This window comes from Lissotriton helveticus, chromosome 9, assembly GCF_964261635.1.
Source record: "Lissotriton helveticus chromosome 9, aLisHel1.1, whole genome shotgun sequence".
Classification (NCBI taxonomy): domain Eukaryota; kingdom Metazoa; phylum Chordata; class Amphibia; order Caudata; family Salamandridae; genus Lissotriton; species Lissotriton helveticus.
Window position 1 is genome coordinate 123,732,255 of NC_136070.1, and position 21,440 is coordinate 123,753,694.

The window sequence follows — 21,440 nt, forward strand, 5'->3', positions numbered from 1 at the left end:
CCTGGGCCATTGGCAATGCCACAACTGCTCTAGGAGCAGAGACTGGCCATGGGTCTCATCTTTGGTGCTACTCTAAATCCCTCTGGGGCCACTTCAGGTACTAAGGATTCGAGGTGGTCTCCGTTTGAATAACCACCAGCGTATCCGTCCCTGATTCAGACTGTGACATTCGACCTGAGGTGGACTCTTTCCCCGAGCTCAGATCCATCCTCTCTGGCCCCAGCACAACATCTGGTGGCTCCTTCGAAGCAGTGACACCAGCAGTGATGGCACCAAGGCTGGAAGTGGAGTCAATAGTTTTGCTGGACTCCAAGACTCATCTTCAACCTCCCATGAGGTCGAAAACAATGCACCTTTACTCCTATTTGAACCCCAAAGCATCCCAATTTGATGACAATAACCCACATGATGACATTTATGATGATGAAAACCTTTTTCATGAATTACAAGAGTCCAGTGGTCTGGATGCTTCTCCACATATTAGTCTTCCCTCCCCTTATCCTGCAATGGCAATAGAGAAATCTGCCTCCTTCACAACTGTGATCAGGAGAGCGGCAGAGTTATTGAACCTGACTTTAACCACAACAGAATTCGAAACAATTATTCTTACTGAGGTGCTTAACCCAAGATAGACTTCTCCCCTTTAATGAGGCTCTTTTTGATGTGCTGATGGACACCTGAGCAAAACCATGACCTTGCCCCCAGTCAACAGGCAGGTAGCAAGCGGATGTAGGCCTGCCCCTAGGAATCTGGAATTCCTATTGCAGCTTCCCACTGTGGAAAGCCTTGTGTGTAAGCGTTCATGAGTAGAATTGAGCTGAATACATTTCCAACCTCCCTGCCAGAATGAGGATCCAAGTGCATGAAAACATTCTCTAAACACGTTTCCTTTTACAACCTTGCTCTTCGGTCAGTCAACACCTGCTGCCTCATGGAATGTATTATGCGATAGCCTGGCAGACATTTTGCCTGTTATCCCTGAATGAAATTTGGTCAACCCTATAAGCTCTCATTTGAGATGGTCAGGAAGTAGCAATGTGCTCTATATGCTCAGGTCAAGACACTACCAATTGTCTGGCTAGGACAGTCCGTACTTAGGCGCCAGTTTGAATTTGCTCCACTGACATCTCTAGTGCTGTCCAACAAACCTAGACCCCAGGGGAAACAGGCTATTCAGACCCTCCTCCCACAGCTATGACAAAACAGCTTAAATTCCCCTTCTGCCCAGTGGGAGGCTTCATCACCTTCTATTGCCCAGGTAGACAAGCATCACATCCGACCAATGGGTACTCAAAATTGTCAAATACATTTACTCCCTTCCTGTCACATCCCCCAAATATGCCACCCACACTACCACTCCTTCAAAAGGACAACCTTCCCATACTCTGAGGACAGGTTCAGGCTCTCTTGGCCAAGGGAGTTATAAGAGAGGGTGCCAGCATCAGAGATCCTTAACTGGCTGTTACTTCTGTTATTTCCTGGTGCAGAAGAAGGACGGAGGTGTTCCTCCCAGCCTTGACCTCTGCCCTCTGAACTTTTCCCTCCAAAAGAACATGTTCAGGATGCGCACCCTGGCCCTAGTTCTGTTTGCCCTTGATTCAGGAGACTGGATGGTGGTGTTGGATTTGCAGGACACCCATTTTCACCCCCTCCCTTATCCTGCAATTCCAGAGACATGACCTGATGTTATAGGTAGGCCAACAGCACTTTCAACTGAAACTGAGTGTGCTCCTCTTTGGCCTTACCAGTGTACCTCAGGTATTTACGAAGTTAAGAGTAGTGGTTGCATCCCATCTACAAACGTTGGAAGTACTAGTTTTCCCATACCTCAACGACTGGCTACTGAAGAAGAGCTCACCTCAGTCATAAACCTCCTCCAGACGATGGCTGATCTGCTGACATTGTTGGGTTTTTCAGTCAATGTGCTGAAGTCACACCTGACTCCTTCAGAATGACTCCCCTTCATCAAACCTGTCCTAGATACGGTTCTCTTCCCAGCTTTTCCTCCACTTCAACTAGTCCAGGACATTAGAGCTATGAGGACGATGTTTCAACCCTTGAACTTGATCTCCTTGAGAGTAGCTCTCAGTCTTCTTGGCCTCTTGTATCCTGCTTGTGGGCCACAGCATGTGGGCTCTGCAATGGGATCTGAAGTCCTAGTGGGCTCAGCACCTAGGGAGCCGATCAAATTCCGTCTAGTTGTGAGAGGAAACTGTGAAAGACCTTCAGTTCTGGCTACTTGACTACAATTGGACTGGTGGCAGACGAAGCTCCTTACCCCACCCCAAACTACCAAATCGTGATGTATGCATTGATGCTGGGTTGGGGAGGGGATCATCTGGTTTGGAGGGGTGGAGATGATGAGACTCTAGTCTCTGGTGGAGATTTACCTCCACATCAACCTGCAATTTGCTTGCCATTAAAGGTGTTCCTCCTGTTCATAAAGGAAAGGCAAATGGGTTCATGGTCTTACAGACAACACAACTGTTTTGTGGTACTACAACAGAGGCGTAGGGCTGTGGTTCCTGTGCTAGGAGGCACTATGTCTCAGGAAGTGGCTGAATGCTCAGGGCCGCTCCCCTGATCGTCGACAGTAAGAAAATGGGTTAGGTTGAGGGTGGTGAAACCCTACTCAAGCAGCAACCATACTCTCTGTCAGTGTGAAATACAAGAAAACCCGAAAGTGACGCCTGCTTAACCCTCTGGTAGCTTGGCACAAAAGCAGTCAGGCTTAACTTAGAGGCAGTGTGTAAAATGTTTATGCAGCACACAAACAGTAATAAAGTGAAAATACAAGAAAAATCCCAATTTTGAAATATTGAGTACGCTTTAATAGATTATTTGAGGCCAAAACTACAAAAATACAATTAGTAGAAGCAGAGATATGCCAGTTGAACGTTTCAAGTGGAAATAGTGCTTAGAAGGACAAAACCCCAAATGAGGTTATCTTGTCGCGCTGGACGAGGGCAAAGTCACAATTTTAGGCCAACCGCTGTGAAGCGCAGGGCTGATACAGGCACCAAGTTAGGCCTGCTGAACAAAGTGCCTTAAATCCTGCTTTATGGAGCGTTGCAAGGTCCCACGTCAAGGATGCTTCGCACAGTGGCGGTTCGGAAGGGCTGCAGGCTGCAATGCAGTTCAGAAGAGTTACGATGAGTTTAGGATGCGTCACCCTGCGGCAGTTCCTATGTGGGGATGCGTTGCAATGTGTTTGACCGACTGAGCCCCTTCAGGCCTACTTCCAAGGGTATAGGACTGGGCTGGCAACACTTGTGGAGTAGGACTCACAGCAGACAGACAGATGCTTGCTTTAAGGTGGTCAGAGCTTTTTGTCTTCCTGAGGCTTTGATCAGGAGGCAAGCCAATTGCCCCTTGGAGTCACTCTGGTGATCCTGGGTCCAGTCCTTTTTACTCAGGTTGCAGGGCAGCAAAGTAGCAGTCCTTTTTGCAGGTCCAGAGGTGTACTGAAGAGTTGGGTCGGATGGTCAATTATTTATACCTGCATACTTCCCTTTGGGCTGTTTAGGGCCTACCCTAGAGGTGACATATGTTTTAAAAAGGAAGGTGTAGGCCTGGCATAAGGTTATTGTTAGACTCCTCATTCTTAGGTTGCTCTTCCCCCAAACGTTTTTCCTGCTTACCTCCACTTTTTGCTGTATATATTTTTTTGGTCTTACAACTCTGATCACTTTACCACTGCTGACCAGTGCTAAAGTTCATGTGCTTTACCCTAAACATGGTGACATTGGTGTATACATCAATGGCATATTTAGTTTATGATAAGCACCTTGTAAAATGGAGTACTGTATACCCAGGGCCTGTAATCTAAATGCTACTAGTGGGCCTGCAGCACTGGTTGTGCCACCCACACATGTAGCCTTTCAAAACTATCTCAGGCCTGCCATCGCAAGGCCGGTGTGTGCAGTTTATTGCCACTTCGCCTTGGCATTCAAAGCCACTTGCCAAGCCTTAAACGCCTCTTTTATTATACGTCACCCCTAAGGTAGGCCCTAGGTAACCCTAAGAGCAGTGTGCTGTGTAAGTAAAAGGTAGGACATGTACTTTTAAGTTTTATGTGTCCTGGTAGTGACAAACAGCTAAATTAATTTTTCACAACTGTGAGGACTACTCCTGTCATAGGCTAGCATTGTGAATTCCTAAAACAATTTAAAGCTGTAATTCCTAATTTGAAATGAGTAGCTGCATCATGTTTCATATCTTTGGAATGGTAATGATAAATCCTCTTTTCTGTTAAAGATGGATTTAACATTCCTGTTTTAGAATTGCCAATTTTAGAAAGTGGACATTTCTCTGCTCTTACTGCTCTGTGTGGCTTGTGGCCTGTCTCCAATACACATCTTGGATGGGTGACAGCTGCACTTTGTGCATTCCCTCTGGATAGCCACAAACATAGGAAGGTTGGGTGTGACAGAGAACTCATCTGAATTCGGAGGCTCTTCCTGGGCAGGAAGGGAGACGGGGAGCTAACTCACCTGATTAGACAATGTTGTGTTTCCCACACAAAAGGCTGATTACTCTCCACAGGTCGCCTGGCAGACTGGGCTGGGATGAAAGGGGACTTGTGCACTTCAAGGACCTGCTTTGAAGTCGCCCCCACTTCAATGGCACATTTGGGTATAAGTATTGGGGCTCTGACCTTCCCAAGACAGTACAGTACTGTACCTGTGAAGAGTAGGAAAGACTGCTGTGCTACAAGAATTGCCACTTTGCCTGACTGCTCCTCTGACGAAACTGCTTTCTGCTTTGCTGAGCTGCCCTGCTCAGGGCAAGGACTGGACCCATCCCACTTGAACCCAGAGTGACTGCAAGGGCTTTCTGACTTGCCCCCTGTTCTGAGGTCTGAGGCCATCAAGAACTTCCTTGAACTCTTCAACAGCATTGGGACTCTGCCATCCCTTGAAAGGTGATTTCTGCTGTCCAGAACCATAAAAATTGACGCAGTGATGACTTTGCGCCATTCGGAACGACGAAGAAGGCAATCAAGACATTGCCGCAACGGCTGCGCTGCTCGACAATGATGGACAGCGTGGCTCGACGACGACGCAGCACCTGCATCATAAAGGGATTAGACACCAAAGCATTCATCGTTTGCGCGCATTAGCGCCGACACTTCGCCTCCATCCACGGGACCGACTGAGTGACTCCTTCTCCTTGCATCAAGTCTTTGACATTTGCTCCATCTAAAGTAATTTGTCAGCGGGACCTGTCTGAGTCCTGTAGGCGGCCTGCCCTCTATCGCAGTCAGCCTGAACTTTGGATTTACCACGGTCTAGTGCTACCTCAAGTAACCTTTTAGCACTCTAGTCTTCTAAGCACTATTTTTGGGTTATTCTTTACAAATTTCATAGCTCCGGTTGTAGTTATTAGATTTGTGTCATTTTGGTTTTCATTTTCTCATTAAAATATATTTTTCGAAACCTGTGCGGAGTCTTTTTGTGGTGTTTTCATAGTGTTTCTGGGTGTCTAGTTCACAAATACTTTACACTTTGCCTCTTTAGATAAGCCTGACTGCTCCGTGCCACGCTACCAGAGGGTGAGTACAGGTTATCTTTTAGTGTGTATCTAGCTTACCCTGATCAGGAGTGTGGTCCCTACTTGGACAGGGTGCATACCTCTGCCAACTAGAGTCCTAATTCCCAACAGACATGTCTAAAGGCTACTTAGGTGGGTGGTGCAATCAGCGCTGCAGGCCCACTAGCAGCATTTTATTTACAGGCTTCAGGTACAATTAAATGTGCCAAGTGGGTGCAAGTCAATGTTGCCATGTTTAAAGGAGAGACACACACTTTAGCACTGATTACCAGTGGCAAAGTGCACAGAGTCCTAAAGACAAAAAAACATGATCAGCAAAAATTGAGGACTAAGCAAAAGGTTCGGGGGAAGACCACCCTAAGGCTGACCGGTCTCACAGATAGACAATTTAACTTCCTCCCAAAATGGCCCTGTTCAACATCCAGCACAACCGAATATATTCATGCCTTTCATCATATAGGCCTAATGATACATAGAAGGATGTCGCCTGGAATAGGCATGATGTTGACTCTTCTGGGGGTGCTGGTCTAAGTGAACAGATCATTCCATGCTCCTAGAAGGCCCAGTATATCCGGGTCGTGATTGTCCACGAAACATCCCAGTATGGTTGGATTCACCTTTCTGTAAAACATTGTTTGATTTTGCTATTGGATGTGCTGGCTGAGTATCAGTTTAAACATCGAAATACCAGATTTACATTATTAAAATTGTTTCATAGAAATACCATTACATTGTAAACTTGATCTACAACGTAGTATTATGAAAACATTGTCACACAAAATAAAAGAAAATATAAAGATATGAAAGCTGCACCATAACCTAAATTAATTATATAATCACAAACTGTTTGACACTGCACAAAAAAATGGAATTTACAGTTTTAATTGAAATGTAACCAGAACTTGCATGAGGAGACAATATCTTAATCTGAGATGTGTTTAGTAATCCACATATTTGCTATGTGAACCTTCCTACCAACTAACGTTTAGAAAAAAAAAATCTTATTCTAAAGTACATCATTTTTCTTGAAAAGTAGTGGTAACTTGGCATGTGTAGATGAGTCAGGGACATTCAACCTATTCTTTAGGATCCTTAACTACTAGAAAGAGCAGACAACAAAGCACTTATAGGTAATGGTTGTAATGATCAATGTTTTCTGATTGCAGTCAAACCTTCAGTTACCACCTTCTCATCCACCATTATTATATAATGGTCCAGATTAGTAATTTTATGAAGTTACCAGTAAGTATCCACCTATAAGGAGATCATGATGAGCATGCATATGGTATCATCTCTCCCTACATATATGAAAGAGGGCATGTATTTGAAAAGAGTTTTATATAGCGCAAACTAGACCCGAGACATCGGGTATCAGAGCGCTTTACATAGCACCAGTTTCGTTACAGGCGGACACATTCATTTTTGTTAGGCACAGGCAGATTAAGTGATTTGCCCAGAATCACAGGATGTTGTGCGTCGTTGCCGGGTCTCGAACCCGGTTCCCCAGCTGCCAGGTCCACCGCTCTAACTGCAAGGCTACATCCTTTCCCAATGTATTGCCTCCATAATTCATTTAACACATGTGGCCCCACTGATTGTGTGGTCACCTAACACTTTTGGAGCCAGATGTATTGTTTTGAGCATTTTATCTGTGCATCTACTGTTTGGTTGACCGTGGCTTTGACAATATCAGAACCCCCAAACGGCTGTGCGTTTACCACTATCATTAGGGTATGGTGCTTCATAATCATAAATCCCAGGCGCCTCTCTTTGAGCAGACACTAGAGCCCTAGCTATGCCCTCAAACACTAGAGTGGGCCCCGTACAACTCAGAAGAAGACACAGGCGTTTCATAAGACAATGTTCTAGTCGTGTGTACAGCTCTAGAGCTATAGTTGTTCCCTAGAACGCTAGAGTGGACGAGTTTGCAAGTCACATATCTACCATCGTTTGACCCCTCACAGCTCGGTTCAATTTAAATAACAATTGAGTATATGCTGCAGCTAATCCCAGAAGGGTATGCTAGAGTCACACAAGATATCGGTCTCTCTCACACAACCCTAGGATTATACCTGTGCCTTTCAATATTTTAATCAGTGCATTATTGTATGAAAATACCCACAAGGAGCTATCTATGTGTGCCTATTACTACAGTGGAGTTGTGGCATAGTAGTAGAACCAAACTAGAACAAAGTTAAGCAGCACATCTGGGGCTGTGTAATTTGTTATTTAGCACATCTATGGGGGTTATGCTCGTGTCTCACACTAGGTTAGTCTGAGGTAGAAACTAGAATCTATGAAAACTAGCTGTCCTCTGAAATGTGAACAATGAAGCTAAATCTCATCTTTTTTTTATCTTTCCTTGTAAGGTATTAGTATTTAATTTGTTTCCTCACTTAGGTGTTTTCGACTTTGGCATCGGGGTGCCAATCCGCAGTTACCATAACCCATCCACGCCATTAAGCAGTCCCTGCTCACATTGGGGCTTTTCATGAAAGTGCATGATGCAGATATGATGGACTGGTAAACATGTTTTAAAAAACATATTTTTAAACATAAGTCCATAAATTAGGTTTAAAAAATAAATAAAACCAATGGGCCCGATTCACAGAACTAACTTAAGACAAAATCCTAAACTTACTACTTTTGGTATTCTCAGAAGTTAGAATTTTGTCTTAAGACAAACTTAAGACAAACTTAAGACAGACTTAAGACAGACTTAAGACAGACTTAAGTTAGTTGTTTGTCTTAAGTTTGTCTTAAGTTTGTCTTAAGTCTGTCTTAAGTCTGTCTTAAGTCTGTCTTAAGTCTGTCTTAAGTCTGTCTTAAGTTTGTCTTAAGTCTGTCTTAAGTTTGTCTTAAATCTGTCTTAAGTCTGTCTTGAGTTTGTTTTAAGACAAACTTAAGCCAAAATCCTAACTTCTGTGAATACCAAAAGTAGTCAGTTTAGGATTTTGTCTTAAGTTAGTTGTGTGAATCGGCCCCAATGTCTGTGACACCTTAGGAGTTGTCTCCGATTTACTGGGGGCTATAGGGTGCTTTTCCTTCCTGGGACAGCCTTGTGGTCCCGATCAGGAAACAACACTGTCAGAGCCTGAGGCGTTAAGGGCGTTGTTTCTGAGGGCATGTTGGTCTTCAGATGCCGACAGCTGATCTACTCCGAGGTTGTTTCTGACGCAGGAGCCGGCAGGTGCCCCAGTGGCAGGGAGAAAGCAGTTCATCCATCTATAAATTAGGCTAGAGAACCGAAAGCTGGGCTGTCAATGTTTGGAGGATGCCCTTTATCACCCATATGTGCGTTAGGTGCCAAGCAGGATACATTATGCTTTAGTGAGGCTCTTGGTATAGATTGCTCTAAAATACCAACATTTTCTCACAATATTTTGTCTTTTTGCCAAACCAATATTCAGTATACTAGGAAACATTTGAACCCTATTTCCCTGCCCATAAATTCTAGTTATAAGCCTGTGGCAATTTGTGAAATTCAGAAAAAGCTTAAGAAGATTTCTGAAAGTTTTTAAATAGCTGTGTATATTCTTGAAAATAATTCAGCAAATTCTGATTCACATTTAAGGAGAAAATTGAAATTCTGGCTACTTTTTTCAGACTATTAGCACAATTTTAAACTGTTTTGCTTGGAAATGTTCGAATGATCTCTTATTAACTCTGGTAGTTTTGTATTTTGTGTTGTGAGGTTTTTCTTCGGGAGACAAAACGTTGGTTGCACATATTGTCAATTGTGACTATATTTATCGGTATCCATTGAGTCTTCCAGACAGTGAATACCTTTTTAAAATAATGTTAAAATATCTTTACGCATTTTATATTTCAAGATTTTGTTTGTTTAATAGGATCCCCTTAAAATGCAGGTTTTATTGTTTACTTTCATTGCGCACATCAGAAACCCACACACTTCAATCAAGTACAAGCGGCAGAAAACATGCATTGTCTTTGGGCGAATGAAAGGATGCGATTGTATGATCTGCTGCTCTGACAGGCCCACATCCCACTACATCCCCACCTTTGACTTTCCAGGAGTTAAAAGCGGATGAAATCCCTGCGGTATATTTCTTAGGACACCCCCAGGCTGTAACAAAAAATACTGAAGCATTACCAAAGTACAACTATTGCAACAACACATCATCAGTAGGTTAAGAAGACCAATGGTATCAGTAATTTTGGGAGCAGGGACTCCTGCCTCGATGTTCCCACCCACCTTGGAATGTCAGCCCACTTAGTGTGCATATGAAGGAAGGGGGCTCACCTGTGTACTTGCTTACTCCTAAGCATCCTTTCAGCTCCTGCAGTGAGATTGCTTTGTCTTTGTTCAGATCACAGAAGTCAGTAAAGCGTCGGCCGCATTTCTTAGGCTTAGCTTTCCTTTTTACGTAACGCTTGAAGGGTTTCATTTCTCGCTTGTTAATGTCGTTACTGTGGTTGCTGTCCAGTTGTATGAAGTACCAGTGGACCACCCGCTCTTCAAGCGTGTGACTGGGGTCGGGTTCTGAAACTCTACCAAGAAAAGCAGGATGCAAATAAAACCAGTGCCTAGCATCTGACACCATTACTTAACATTCTAATCTGTTTTCCTAGTCACAAAATTTAGACAGTAAAATACAGATAATAAAAACAATGAATTGCATTAATTGTTTAATGCATGGCAATTATAAAAAATGAATTATAAAAACATTCGGAGTAACAATATTTATTGATTGTCAATGCATATTAATTTGCAGATGTATGAAAAACATTAGCATTTCATATTCTGTCAAGAATATAGTCTTGCTTTTTCTGTAAATGGTGTGAGAAATTTCTTGTGACTATCTTTCACCCTCATTTTCAGTTTCAAAACCTCAGATTTTCATTCTTTACTGAACAAGATCAGAAGCCAGATTCTGTCTTATAACATTTTTGAGCTTCCTTCTATCACAACTTTCGGTTAATAGGAGTATGGATTAGCACTTGGCAGGCTGTACCTGTGAGCAGTAAAAATTAATAACCAGCCTTCCGTAAATTTACTGTCCCTGTACATGAATGGTCGCCTTATTTTGCTCATGTGCACAAAGAGCAACATTTTCCCCCAGAGCGTACGTTGTTTCCATTTCTCTTTATAGTCAACCTAATGCACTGTAGCAGGAGCGTCTTCTTCAGTAACATTGCCATAAACTTCTAAGTTTTACTTTTAACAACTTAAAACTTTATTATTGGAAGCAATATAGATCCGGGAACAAAATGTTCAAATTTGAAAAACGAATTATTAACAGTAGGCTAAATTTTATTATTTATCTACCCAATTACTGGTATATACAAATAGCCCGAGAAGCCTGGAGCCTTAAAAGGAAGTCTCAGTATTTGATTTTGACTAATATTTGTCCTCAAAGGTAGTGTTATAAAGCACAGGGTGCAGTCTCCCTTCTCCAAACACCAATTGTGATATTTTAAACTAGGAAAGTGGTGGTGGGAGGAAGGACATTAATGTTGGTTCATCAGAGGAACAGGTTGGCCGCCCACTTTATTCATGTGGCACTCTTATTTTTTTTTACATGTTTTCACCAACGTTTTCATACTTTTCATACATTTATTCCGCTCGGATTTTTGCATCACATTTGTTACATACATATTATACATGTCTACATCAGTTCTTTATGTATGCAATAGTTTGTTTAGAGCATCTTGTGCCTAATACAAGGATCGTGTCTGCATGCGCTACTGTTCATGTTGTCGCATGTTTTGTTGTGACTTACGGCGCTTATCCTTCCTGTATGAATAGGTCTAAGAACTACCAAAATGTTTACTTAGCTGTTAACTGTACTTTCAACTTGGATTAACTGTAGGGGGTTATGGGTAATATGCAGGCGGGGTTGTTTGACTCGTTGATTATTATAATGTTAGCTTATGTATTTCTAGGCTTCTGGGGAGATTGTGGTAACTTCTACTGGTTTTTCCTGTATACTCGGTGTCTGTATTCATGTGGCACTCTTACTGCTTTATGATCAAATCACATCTGGTCTGGTGGCACACTCTTTTTGGGCACTTCTTCGTGGTTATATGATCACTTTGTTCTTGTGATTATAATTTGGTGAGGCCCTTCTTTGGGTACTGTGCTAGTCATACTGCCTGTTTCTTCATTTCCTCATCCATTGGGCAGTTGTAACATTGTCAGTGGGTACTTTTCCCAGCCAGAAAGATCTCTAGAGTTACCTGACTCAAAAAAGCAGGAATTCACCTTCAATTTTTTTCTCCCTTAATCACATTCCCATATTGATCGGTTTTGGTTGAGGGCAAGTGTTTAGAAAAGGTGGCCGACTTAAACCTTGCAGTTGCAGGCCAGTATCACTGTTGAACCTAGACTGCAAACCATATACCAAACAACTAAGAGTCTTAAAAAAAAGGAAAAGGAAGGCCTTATATTAGGTTTTGAAGAAACTTAAAATCCTACAATTCCAGGAACAAATTCTAAATACAGATAAGAATCCTACGGCTGAATTTCCTCCACAGTATTATTCCAAGATTTTCAGACAGAAATAGGACGATAGGTAGTTCTTTCTACATTCTAAATGAGTCACACAGTCTTTCTGGTTATATTGTTAATCATGATGGGATTTTGGATTTAACATTTGTGGCCATTGCATCAGATGCTGAAAAGGACTGTGACATGGTCTTGTGTCAAGTTAAAAAATACCTGCCTCCTTGTCTTTTTAGATGTATCTGCTGCATTCAACATTGTTGACCACGCCATCTTCAAAGTTCTTGAATGCAGAATGGGCCTCAAGTGCTCAATTCTCAATTGGTTCAGATTCTTCCTTTCCTGGTCTCTTGCATTTAGTAAAGTTAGGTAATTTCACTTCCAGGGTTGATCAGGTTTCCTGTGGGGTACTGCAAGGCTGCAAGACTTGGTCTTATCTTACATTCTTTTCAACTTGTATCTTCAACTCTTAGGCTCTTACTGGAAGTCTAGGGCACTAAATTACTCCAATATAGAGATAACCCATACCTTTTTTTTTAACTCTCCTCATTGATTGGTAGACCAACCTACACCCTACAGAGTCATGAACGTCATATTTGCATGGATGACTGAACATTGCCTGGAATTAAACCCTAGACACCGTTTTTTATGTATATTTTGCAAATCGTACAAAGGGATCGACCAGACATCATCAGCAAGCGCAAGGAATTCGGCAACTTGCCTTCTCCCCCTCAACTGTTAAACCTCTAGGATTCTTCATTGAGAGTTCTCTCTTTAGTTCCCCACATGAACAAAATTGCTCAAGCCACCAACTGAAAATAATCTTCTCCCTTCTAATCAGCTAGGGGAGAGGATGTAGCCTAACAGCTAGGACCTCATATCTGGGGAACCAGGTTCGAACCTTGGCCAGGATGCTCAACATCCTGTGATTCTTGGCAAATCGCCTAATCTCCCCATGCCTAACAAAAATGAATGTGTCCTCATGTAGCGCAACAGGTGCTCATGTAAAGCGCTCCGCTACCTGATTTCGGGTATTTGTGTTATAAAAAACTTTGAAGAAAAAAAAAGAAATCTGCTGCATATGCACTCATTACTTCCAGAATCAACACTGGTAATGCCATCCTAATGGGCATACCATCCTATGATGTGTCACTCCTAAAAACAGATTGTAATGGATCTCTATTTGCTCCCATTAGAAGATGGTATCCAGTTCAAGCTTTGTTGCCTCATGTTTAAAACCCTCCTCTTAGGGAAACCGAGCTACCAATCTGACCTACTGACAAACTCTGGGGACTCTAGATACTCCAGTAGTAAGGACTATCTCACTCAAATTCATGAAATTGAGATAAGTGCTAGCTCTCAGACACCATCTCAGGTTCTTCACTCGCTTTAGCTTTATGGAACGCCTGACCAAACTAAGAATCGCTCTTAACATCCAGGCTTTCTGGAAAGGACTTCAGTCCTTCCTTTTCAGAAGATATTGAAGCAACGCTCTCTGTCCCTGACATACCTATGCTCAATAATATCGAACTTATCTTTTTGGATATTTACTAAAAAAGTATTTGGGCACCTCATGTTTTTTCTGCCCCTTCTCTATAATCCCTGATAATTTCTATACTATCTCTTTCTTCCTTACTCATTTCATTCCACCTTCCCATTTTACTCAGTCTTTCTCTGTGAATCCAAAAATGTGATCCCAGATAATTTTGCACCAATGGTTTGTTATTTTGTGTTTTTGAACCTGTCCAATGTCACAATGTTTAAAACATGCTGCAAAGAAGTATCCTCTGACCTTGCACACACTGCAAGAAATCGTTCAAACTAACACCTTAAGGCTAAGGGGTTATCCTGCTGTACACAGCTGTACGTGGGCAATAAATTGACTTGTTCCTTTAGCCACAATTTAGAATCGAGTTTAATAAATAAAAGAGGGATTTCAACTGGTTATATTTGATTGGTATTGCACTTTAAAGGTGCAGCCGGTAATATAATCAATAATTGGAGTTATTTATTAAGATATCACTGTGACCCTTCCCCCCCAATTTAAAGATTTCGACTCAAAAGGTCAAATTGGAATTGTATTTTATTGCAGTGTGAACGTTTTTCTGAATGACTGCAAATCTTTAAAGGTATCATCTGCCAGTGCTATGACACAAATAGAACAAGCTGCTCAGATTCACCATGAAACTTAAATCCCTGAACTGGCTTGTGCCAAACTCATCTCGTCCAGGCAGCCATTGTCCCTGAAAGCTGATCTGTTTCTTCATGGTCAGCTGCTGCGGGACAGAGCGACAACCGAAAGAGGCATCGCAGGAGAAGTAAGTGGTGTTCTTGTCCCTTAGTGCTTCACTATTGTGGATTCCTACTGTGGTGATCACTCGGAGATTGCATTCCCGTGCATGAATCCCCAGTGGGCCACCACCAATTAGTTTTCGGTGGTGGAACAAGCACCATCTAGCCCCAGCGTGGTCCTAGCTCCCATCGGTCATCATGTGCATTTTTTTAAATTTCAATTGCCCTCGGAAACATATCAGCATGATATAGACCCCAGGGAGGTCTAAAAATATCTACACACCCTATCTTCTACTCTGGGTAATGCATTGTGTTGGCAGGGAAGATTAGTAAATGCAATCATGACAGATGTCTTCACATAGTGGGTATCCCCGCTTTTGTTTTCGTTTTTTTAATGTCAACATTTTAGATGTCTGTTAAAGTAACAGGTGGGTCACTGATTAGATTTTGATTTGTGCACTGGGGAATAGTGACATGTATATTTATAGAGCTATTCCACAATTTCAGTATGAGGAGTTGCTAATCTCTAACAAATATTTATGATGTATAGGTGCTGGATAGTCTATAATTATTTCCTTATTTGCAGAGAGCTCGGGGCCTGTCTCCTCAAAAAGACTTCTGTAGAAAAGAAATATGTCTTTCTGTCCCCCTAAGGATCACTAGTTTCGGATTTAATGCTGGAACACCTAAAAGACTTGGGAGGATTAACACATAAATGCTATTCTACAGTATTCCAACCAGTATTCCCCAGTATTCCAACCAGGATTCAAATGTCCCCATCTGGTCAAAGTTATAAACATCTGAAATATTTCCATAATAAAACTGACCCTAGCGATGAAGAGATATTTTCATTTACTTTCGTTTTATGTGCGAGTGTTGTCCTTTTTTGTTTGGAGATGAAACAAAACAGCAGCCGTTCCTGCTTCCCTTTCCTTCATGTGAGATATGTCATAGTTCATCAATATTTTTTAAACCCAGTCAGCTTTGGTTTTTGTCTATTTAGTGCTGCAGTCTTTACTTTTTTGTGAATGGGCGTCTAGTTTATTTCGGACTCCGCCAGCTATTGCAATAGTGGAGTGGTTGTTGTTTTATCCACTTTCTTACTTTGAGAAACGTTTCCAACTCATTATGCTCACTTGATGTTCATGGTTCATATTTTAGACCCAATACCACTTGTGGTAAACCAACCAATTTGAATGTATTTTTTGCATGACAGTGTACAAGTTACATGTTTGTGCCTGTTCAGAATATCGCATGGTCATAGTTTTGGCCGGTCCCTGACTGATATATTAACTCCACCCACACATGTGGTGCACCAGTTTTTTTCAGAAAAAAAGTGTGGGAACATTACATAGTCGGAATTTTGTGAAACCCTGTAAATTCTATAACTTCATCACAGAAATGTGAGGACAAATTGTAAGTTTTTTTAGCTAAATTGTGACGTTTTGCTAAGCATTGTGGGTAACAAAATGTAGTGAAATCTGTGCCCATCACATCTCCCTTGTCTCCCTTGGGTGTGTAGTTCTCAGGAATGTCTGGCTCTGGTAGGTTTTTCTGGATGCCAGTGGAGCCCAGTCTCAATTCTGCAGCTAGCAGCATTCTTATACAGGTAAATTTGAAAGGCAAAATCTTGATATTTTATTTATCACGTTTTGAGGCCTTCCCTGTTGCGGATGACAGGCGTAGCCTCACAAGTGGGGTACTGTTTTTATTGGAAGAAATTTGGAAACAGGATAGTACAACATTTGTTATTTAGAACTGAGCTTGAAAGCATTTTTGGTTCCAAATATTAGCCAGAGCATATGTGCCAAAATGTCCTCTGAATAACATATTTGGGTAATCCCAAGTTCAGAGTTTTACAAACATCAGTATTCCTAAACTCCTTAACTTCAGCACATTTAAAAAATGTATAGGTTTCCTTTACACCCACTTTTCACTAATCAGATTTTGCTATAACAAATGATGCATGGTCATTACACACTGAAAAATTATACGTTGTAGCTCAGTTGTTACTTCTGAGCATCACATGTTATTGACAACTGATAATCCCTGCATATCCTTACGACCAGAAGAGTTTGATGTATGCAATGGTATTTACTGTGGTAAAATGGGACATGGTCATCTTCTTTTATTTTTTTCCTACTTATTTTCATTACTTTTTGATTTCAACAATTAGTTTCTTTAGGAAAACCATGAGCGTTGTGTGAAAATGAACCCTAGCAGTATTCCGAATTTTCACTATTTTCCAGAATTGTAAAGCTTTCCAGTTCACACTTGGGTTTCACACCTGTTTTAACCAAAAAATGCAAGTAAAATAGAAAAAAACAACTCTCACTTAGAAAGTTATAACTGTGGGGAAAAAAAGTTCTCCCAAGTCAGCCTGTTCTTTAAAGCTGTGAAGAGGGTGATCTCTACGAAGCACAGCTTTTATTGATGCCATTTTAGAACAAGGAAAAAACACTTTGCTGCTCAGCACTTTTTCCCATTGCTTTAAAATCTATAAATGGATTTTGCAGCACAAGTGGGGGCCCTTGATAGAGTATGGGGGTTTTGTAATAATGTCACCTCTAACCCTTCTTTCAGTCTAGTGCTGGTCGCCTGCTCAATAGGCATGGTCTGGGTACCATTTCACTTTTTGTTCAATTAGTCATTTCCTTGCAACACTAGTTTTAGCTTGCGTTTCAACATTTTAGTTGATCGGCTTTTGCCTCTTCAGAATGCAGTCATTGACTTACCTCTCACCACCTGCAGGCACTGCAGAGTTAATTGAATGCACCATGTCCGTTGTGAGTGCATCCAGTAAACTTGTGATGAACTCGATTTTCTTCCCTTCTGAACACCCTGGAACCAAAAAGAGACAATGTGGGTTGAACATAATTGCTCTCTGTTAACAGTAAGAATACTCGGTAAATAATATGATGCTTCCCATATGGAAACTTTGAAATATTCCCAATTTATACCTATAAGATAACTCAACGTACTTAAAACTCCCAAAATATCTATTTCTGGTCTCCAACCCAGTTTGTCAACCACAGGGTCAATGTGCAAGTTGTCATCTAATTCTTGATGGCAAAACCATATGCAGATTATTTTTCCCTAGAATGGCACATACTGACCGGGGACTATGTGCTTCCCTCTACCCTGCTCTGTGACGGTGATGTATATTTATTTAAAAGGAAGCTCTATTTTCTGGAGAAAAGTGCTGTGTGCCTTTATTATCAGGAAGACTATGCCATCTTAAAAAGTGGTTGCTGTGCTTTGGCAAACGTGAAGTACTGTGCCTTGATGAGGAATATATATTCTCATCAAAAGAAGATTCTGTATCCAAGTTAAAAAACGAACTCAGTGCATTGACCACTGGGATCTTTTTTCCCAGATCAAATGTGTCTGTATATTGGTGAAAAGAATTCTGTGTGGTACAAAATAATAGTCCTTCATTGTGCATCTACTCGCCTTCCTGGAGTGGGTGTCCCACATGCAGCAGAACAGGAGGAATTAAAATGTGCCAAAGCAGCTCTTGAATCTTCCGAGGCCCCCTAAAGCTACCATTTGATGTTGTTGGAGAATGGAAAACAATTATTTCAAGATAGTCAAGGCTTAATGCAGAGACTCTAGTAAGAATAATATTTTACTACTTGTAGCTTCGTCCTATTAATATAGTAAAGGAATTTGATCAGCATTATGTAAAGGCCTGGGGCCAGATTCACAAAGGTAAAATCAGACGAAAGTCTAACTTTACGACTTTCAGTATTCACAAATGGCATTTACAAGTAGTAAATGTCCTTTGTGGATACTGAAAGTCATAAAATTTGACTTTCGTCTCATTTTACTTTTGTGAATCGGGCCCATGATCTTTGTTTGGGTTAGTTTATAGGTAAGGAATTTTCTTTGTGGTAAATGTAAGGCTTATTATGCTGTTGCTGGAGTCCGATCAGTAGGAGCGAGCAAAACCAAATCATCATGTACATTAGGCCTGTGGTTGGTTGTTATACCCATCTTAAGGGGCAGGGTACATTGACTAATGCAATACTTACCCAGATTTGTTCAAATAAATATATTATCAATTACAAAATACATGGATCAGTAACCCACTTTGGAGTATGCACGATGCCCTCCCCTGATTTATTTTGTCAAAGGTGAAACTTTAGTCTCTAAAGCAGACAAATAGTTTGGATGTTAACACTCTGGATTTTAGAAATATTACCAAAACAGTCCTGATTTTATTAATAGTTGAGCACTTATGGTTAAAGGCAACCTGGATGAAATATATTTACTGTTTCTCCTGGACCTACTCTTCCAATTTTTCTAATAAGAGTCTAGTGAATAACTTGTCTATAGTAATGCATTCGGATGATACTTGTTTGACCTGATTAACGAAACATAAATAGTTTAATAACTAGCTGTACTATGTTGTATCAAATTATTGATGATCTAATAGGTGTACTTAGCTCATTAATACGAGAGCTTTAGCGAGTATACCATTCCAACAAATCAAATGGAATAATGAAATGAAACAAAATAGTGTAAACCAGATCAAGGCTCATAATTGTCTTCAATCTTGAATTTTTCATTACTTCAAATAAATCTAGTGCACAGGTTAGCATCCCATCACAATCTTCTGTTGGCCAACTTACCTATCCTTTTCAGAGCATATATATCTTATATATAGAAATCCACCACACTTTAAAGGATCTAGTCATGGTTGGTGATCACTTTCAGTCCTAAAAGAGATTTGAAGTGTACAAAGTCTATAGTTGGAGAAATAAATGACTGTGTAGTGGAGTACAGTACTATACCCATGTGATACCTGGGTTTACTGTTCTCCATGATCATGAAGAAATTTGCTCACCAGCGCTTGATATCCTCTCCTCAAAAATTGATAAATTGTCTTTTGTCTCTTGAAGTCTTTTGATTGGCTGGGTCTGTAATTTGTCTTGCTCATATGTGGATAATGAACTCTTCACTTCTCTAAGGATGTGAGCCTTAAAATGGCCAGTGACCAACAGAACACAAATAGGATATTTATCAATGAGAAGGAAGGTCATCAATAATCTTTTGAACACTATCAGTATGTTGAGCTAATTCTGGAGATAAATATATACTGAACAATACTAATTTATTGCCCTCAACATGTTAATCCTTAAAACAAACTTCCATTGTCTTGATTGTATTAGAGTTGGTAGGAGAAGATGTTCTTCTATGACCCAAATGGTTCGAACCAAGTATTGATGATCTCCCACTAAGACACCCTTTGTAATTTGGAACAAATATTGAGCCAGTGCACAAGGTTTCTTGCAGACGTTAGACATAGTATTTAAGAAATTATTTTTAGGCCATTATAGGCAAATGCTTGTTGCCTTTTGATGCTGTGTTGCTGATAACAATCCCAGAGCAAAGGATTTACATGGGATGGCAGTATCCAGATTTGATCTATTTTGGGATTGATTTGAAATATCTCCTGGGCACTGAAAGCAAAGATTTAATTATCCAATTCTCTTCCCCAAACAAGTCATTGTTTAAAGTTTGGCTAACAAGTGATTGTTTTACTAAGCAACCTGGATTTGTTCCCTCATCTAATGAAATGGGCACTTCATCAGCTTCTTTAAATGTTAAGACCTAAGGCCCAGACTGATCATTAAATATACCTGTAGATCATTTTACAAGGATTACTAGAATGTCTGGCCAATCTGCTCATCGCCTTAAAGGGAGAATAATTGCTAGATATATGGGCTAAGGAATTCTGAGCAAGTTTGTTCCTTGTTCACTTGGGATCTCTTTCAATACCTTTGAGTGTCTTCTTTCTTGTTGCAGATAAGCCTAATTATTTCTCTTGCATCTTTATCATTATTCTATGTCATCCAACTCAAGTTTGAAAAAGGCATCAACATTAAATAAACAATCTTATTACATTGTCTATTCAAAGTATCATTCTGAATTACTCATTTATAGTTCTGGATTGTGGACTGGGCTTGGGCAAAGTCTGATGCACATCCGACAGTTGTGTCTTGCCTGTCAGTAGGATACCACAGTCTTTGTAGACCAACCACTTGCCAGTTAAACTTCTTGGATTTGTTTGTAGAAAAGGTTAACACGTCATGCCATGTCACTCCATTTTACTCTACGCCACTCCACACAATGCCACTCTACTCTATGCCACTCCCCTCTATGCTACGTCACTCTAATCCACTTATGTACGCCACTCCATGCCACTCTACTCTGTCACTCGACTCCTTCACTTCCCTCTACTCCATGCCACTCTGCTCCACTCCACTCCACCCCCTCTACTACATTATACTCTATGCCACTACACACAATGCTTCTCTACGCCACTGCACTCCACTTTCTCCACTCTACGTCACTCCACTCCATGCCACTCCACACCACTTCACTCTATGCCTCTCCAATCAACTCAAATGTATGCCACTGTACTCCACATCACTCTACTCCACTCTGTCACCCCACCCTGCCATTCTACTCTGCACCGCTTCATGCCACTCCACTCAATACCAAACAAATCCTTGTCACTCTTCGCCACTCTGTGAAACGCCAGTCTATGCCACTCCACTCAGTGGTATGCCATTCTACTTTACACTACTCCATTTCACTCTATGCCACTCTACCATGCGCCACTTCAGTCTGTGCCATTCTACTCTATGAGACTTAAACAATGTGGACGGACCCACTATGTGTATGCAATTAAATCACTGTGAATAGTAAGAACATGGACCCATTAGGTATTCTTAAAAGACCCCTCACACACCAACCTAGTTGGTGTCATGCTTCATCATTGGGATCCCAACCGGGCGGCCGAGTGCCTCCCGGTTGTTCTACGACGCCTGATTACAGTGGAGCTGGTGTTGTGCACAAATGTGGTGTAAGGTGAAAAGTTTTGGCAAAAAACAGCGCAGGGCGAATGGGTCAAGCAGGGAAGCAGTAGGGGGTGGGGAGATGGTTAAGTAACAATGGGAAAGGGTGGGAGAAAGCAACACTGAAAGGGGAAAATACCTTAATTGAAGCAGGATCAGCAACAAAAAAGAATGTGTTGTTGTGGAATGTAACTGGTGAGCACTTAAAGCGCTCCAATACCATTGGCTCATGTTTGCGCAATGGCAAGACAGAGCATGGAGCG

The 21,440-nt window shown here is 41.2% G+C and overlaps 1 protein-coding gene across 6 annotated transcripts in view; it reads right to left on the bottom strand.

Annotated features, from left to right (window-relative positions):
- SMOC1 (SPARC related modular calcium binding 1) overlaps window positions 1-21,440 on the bottom strand; it is a 651,789-nt gene that overhangs the window by 117,556 nt on the left and 512,793 nt on the right. For all 6 annotated transcript variants that reach the window (XM_078659597.1, XM_078659602.1, XM_078659600.1 and 3 more), the window contains 2 exons: window positions 17,047-17,152; window positions 9,818-10,065 (listed from right to left, as the gene is read on the bottom strand). In XM_078659597.1, coding sequence (XP_078515723.1) covers window positions 9,818-10,065; window positions 17,047-17,152 — 354 coding nt within the window. The remainder of the gene's footprint in view (window positions 1-9,817; window positions 10,066-17,046; window positions 17,153-21,440) is intronic.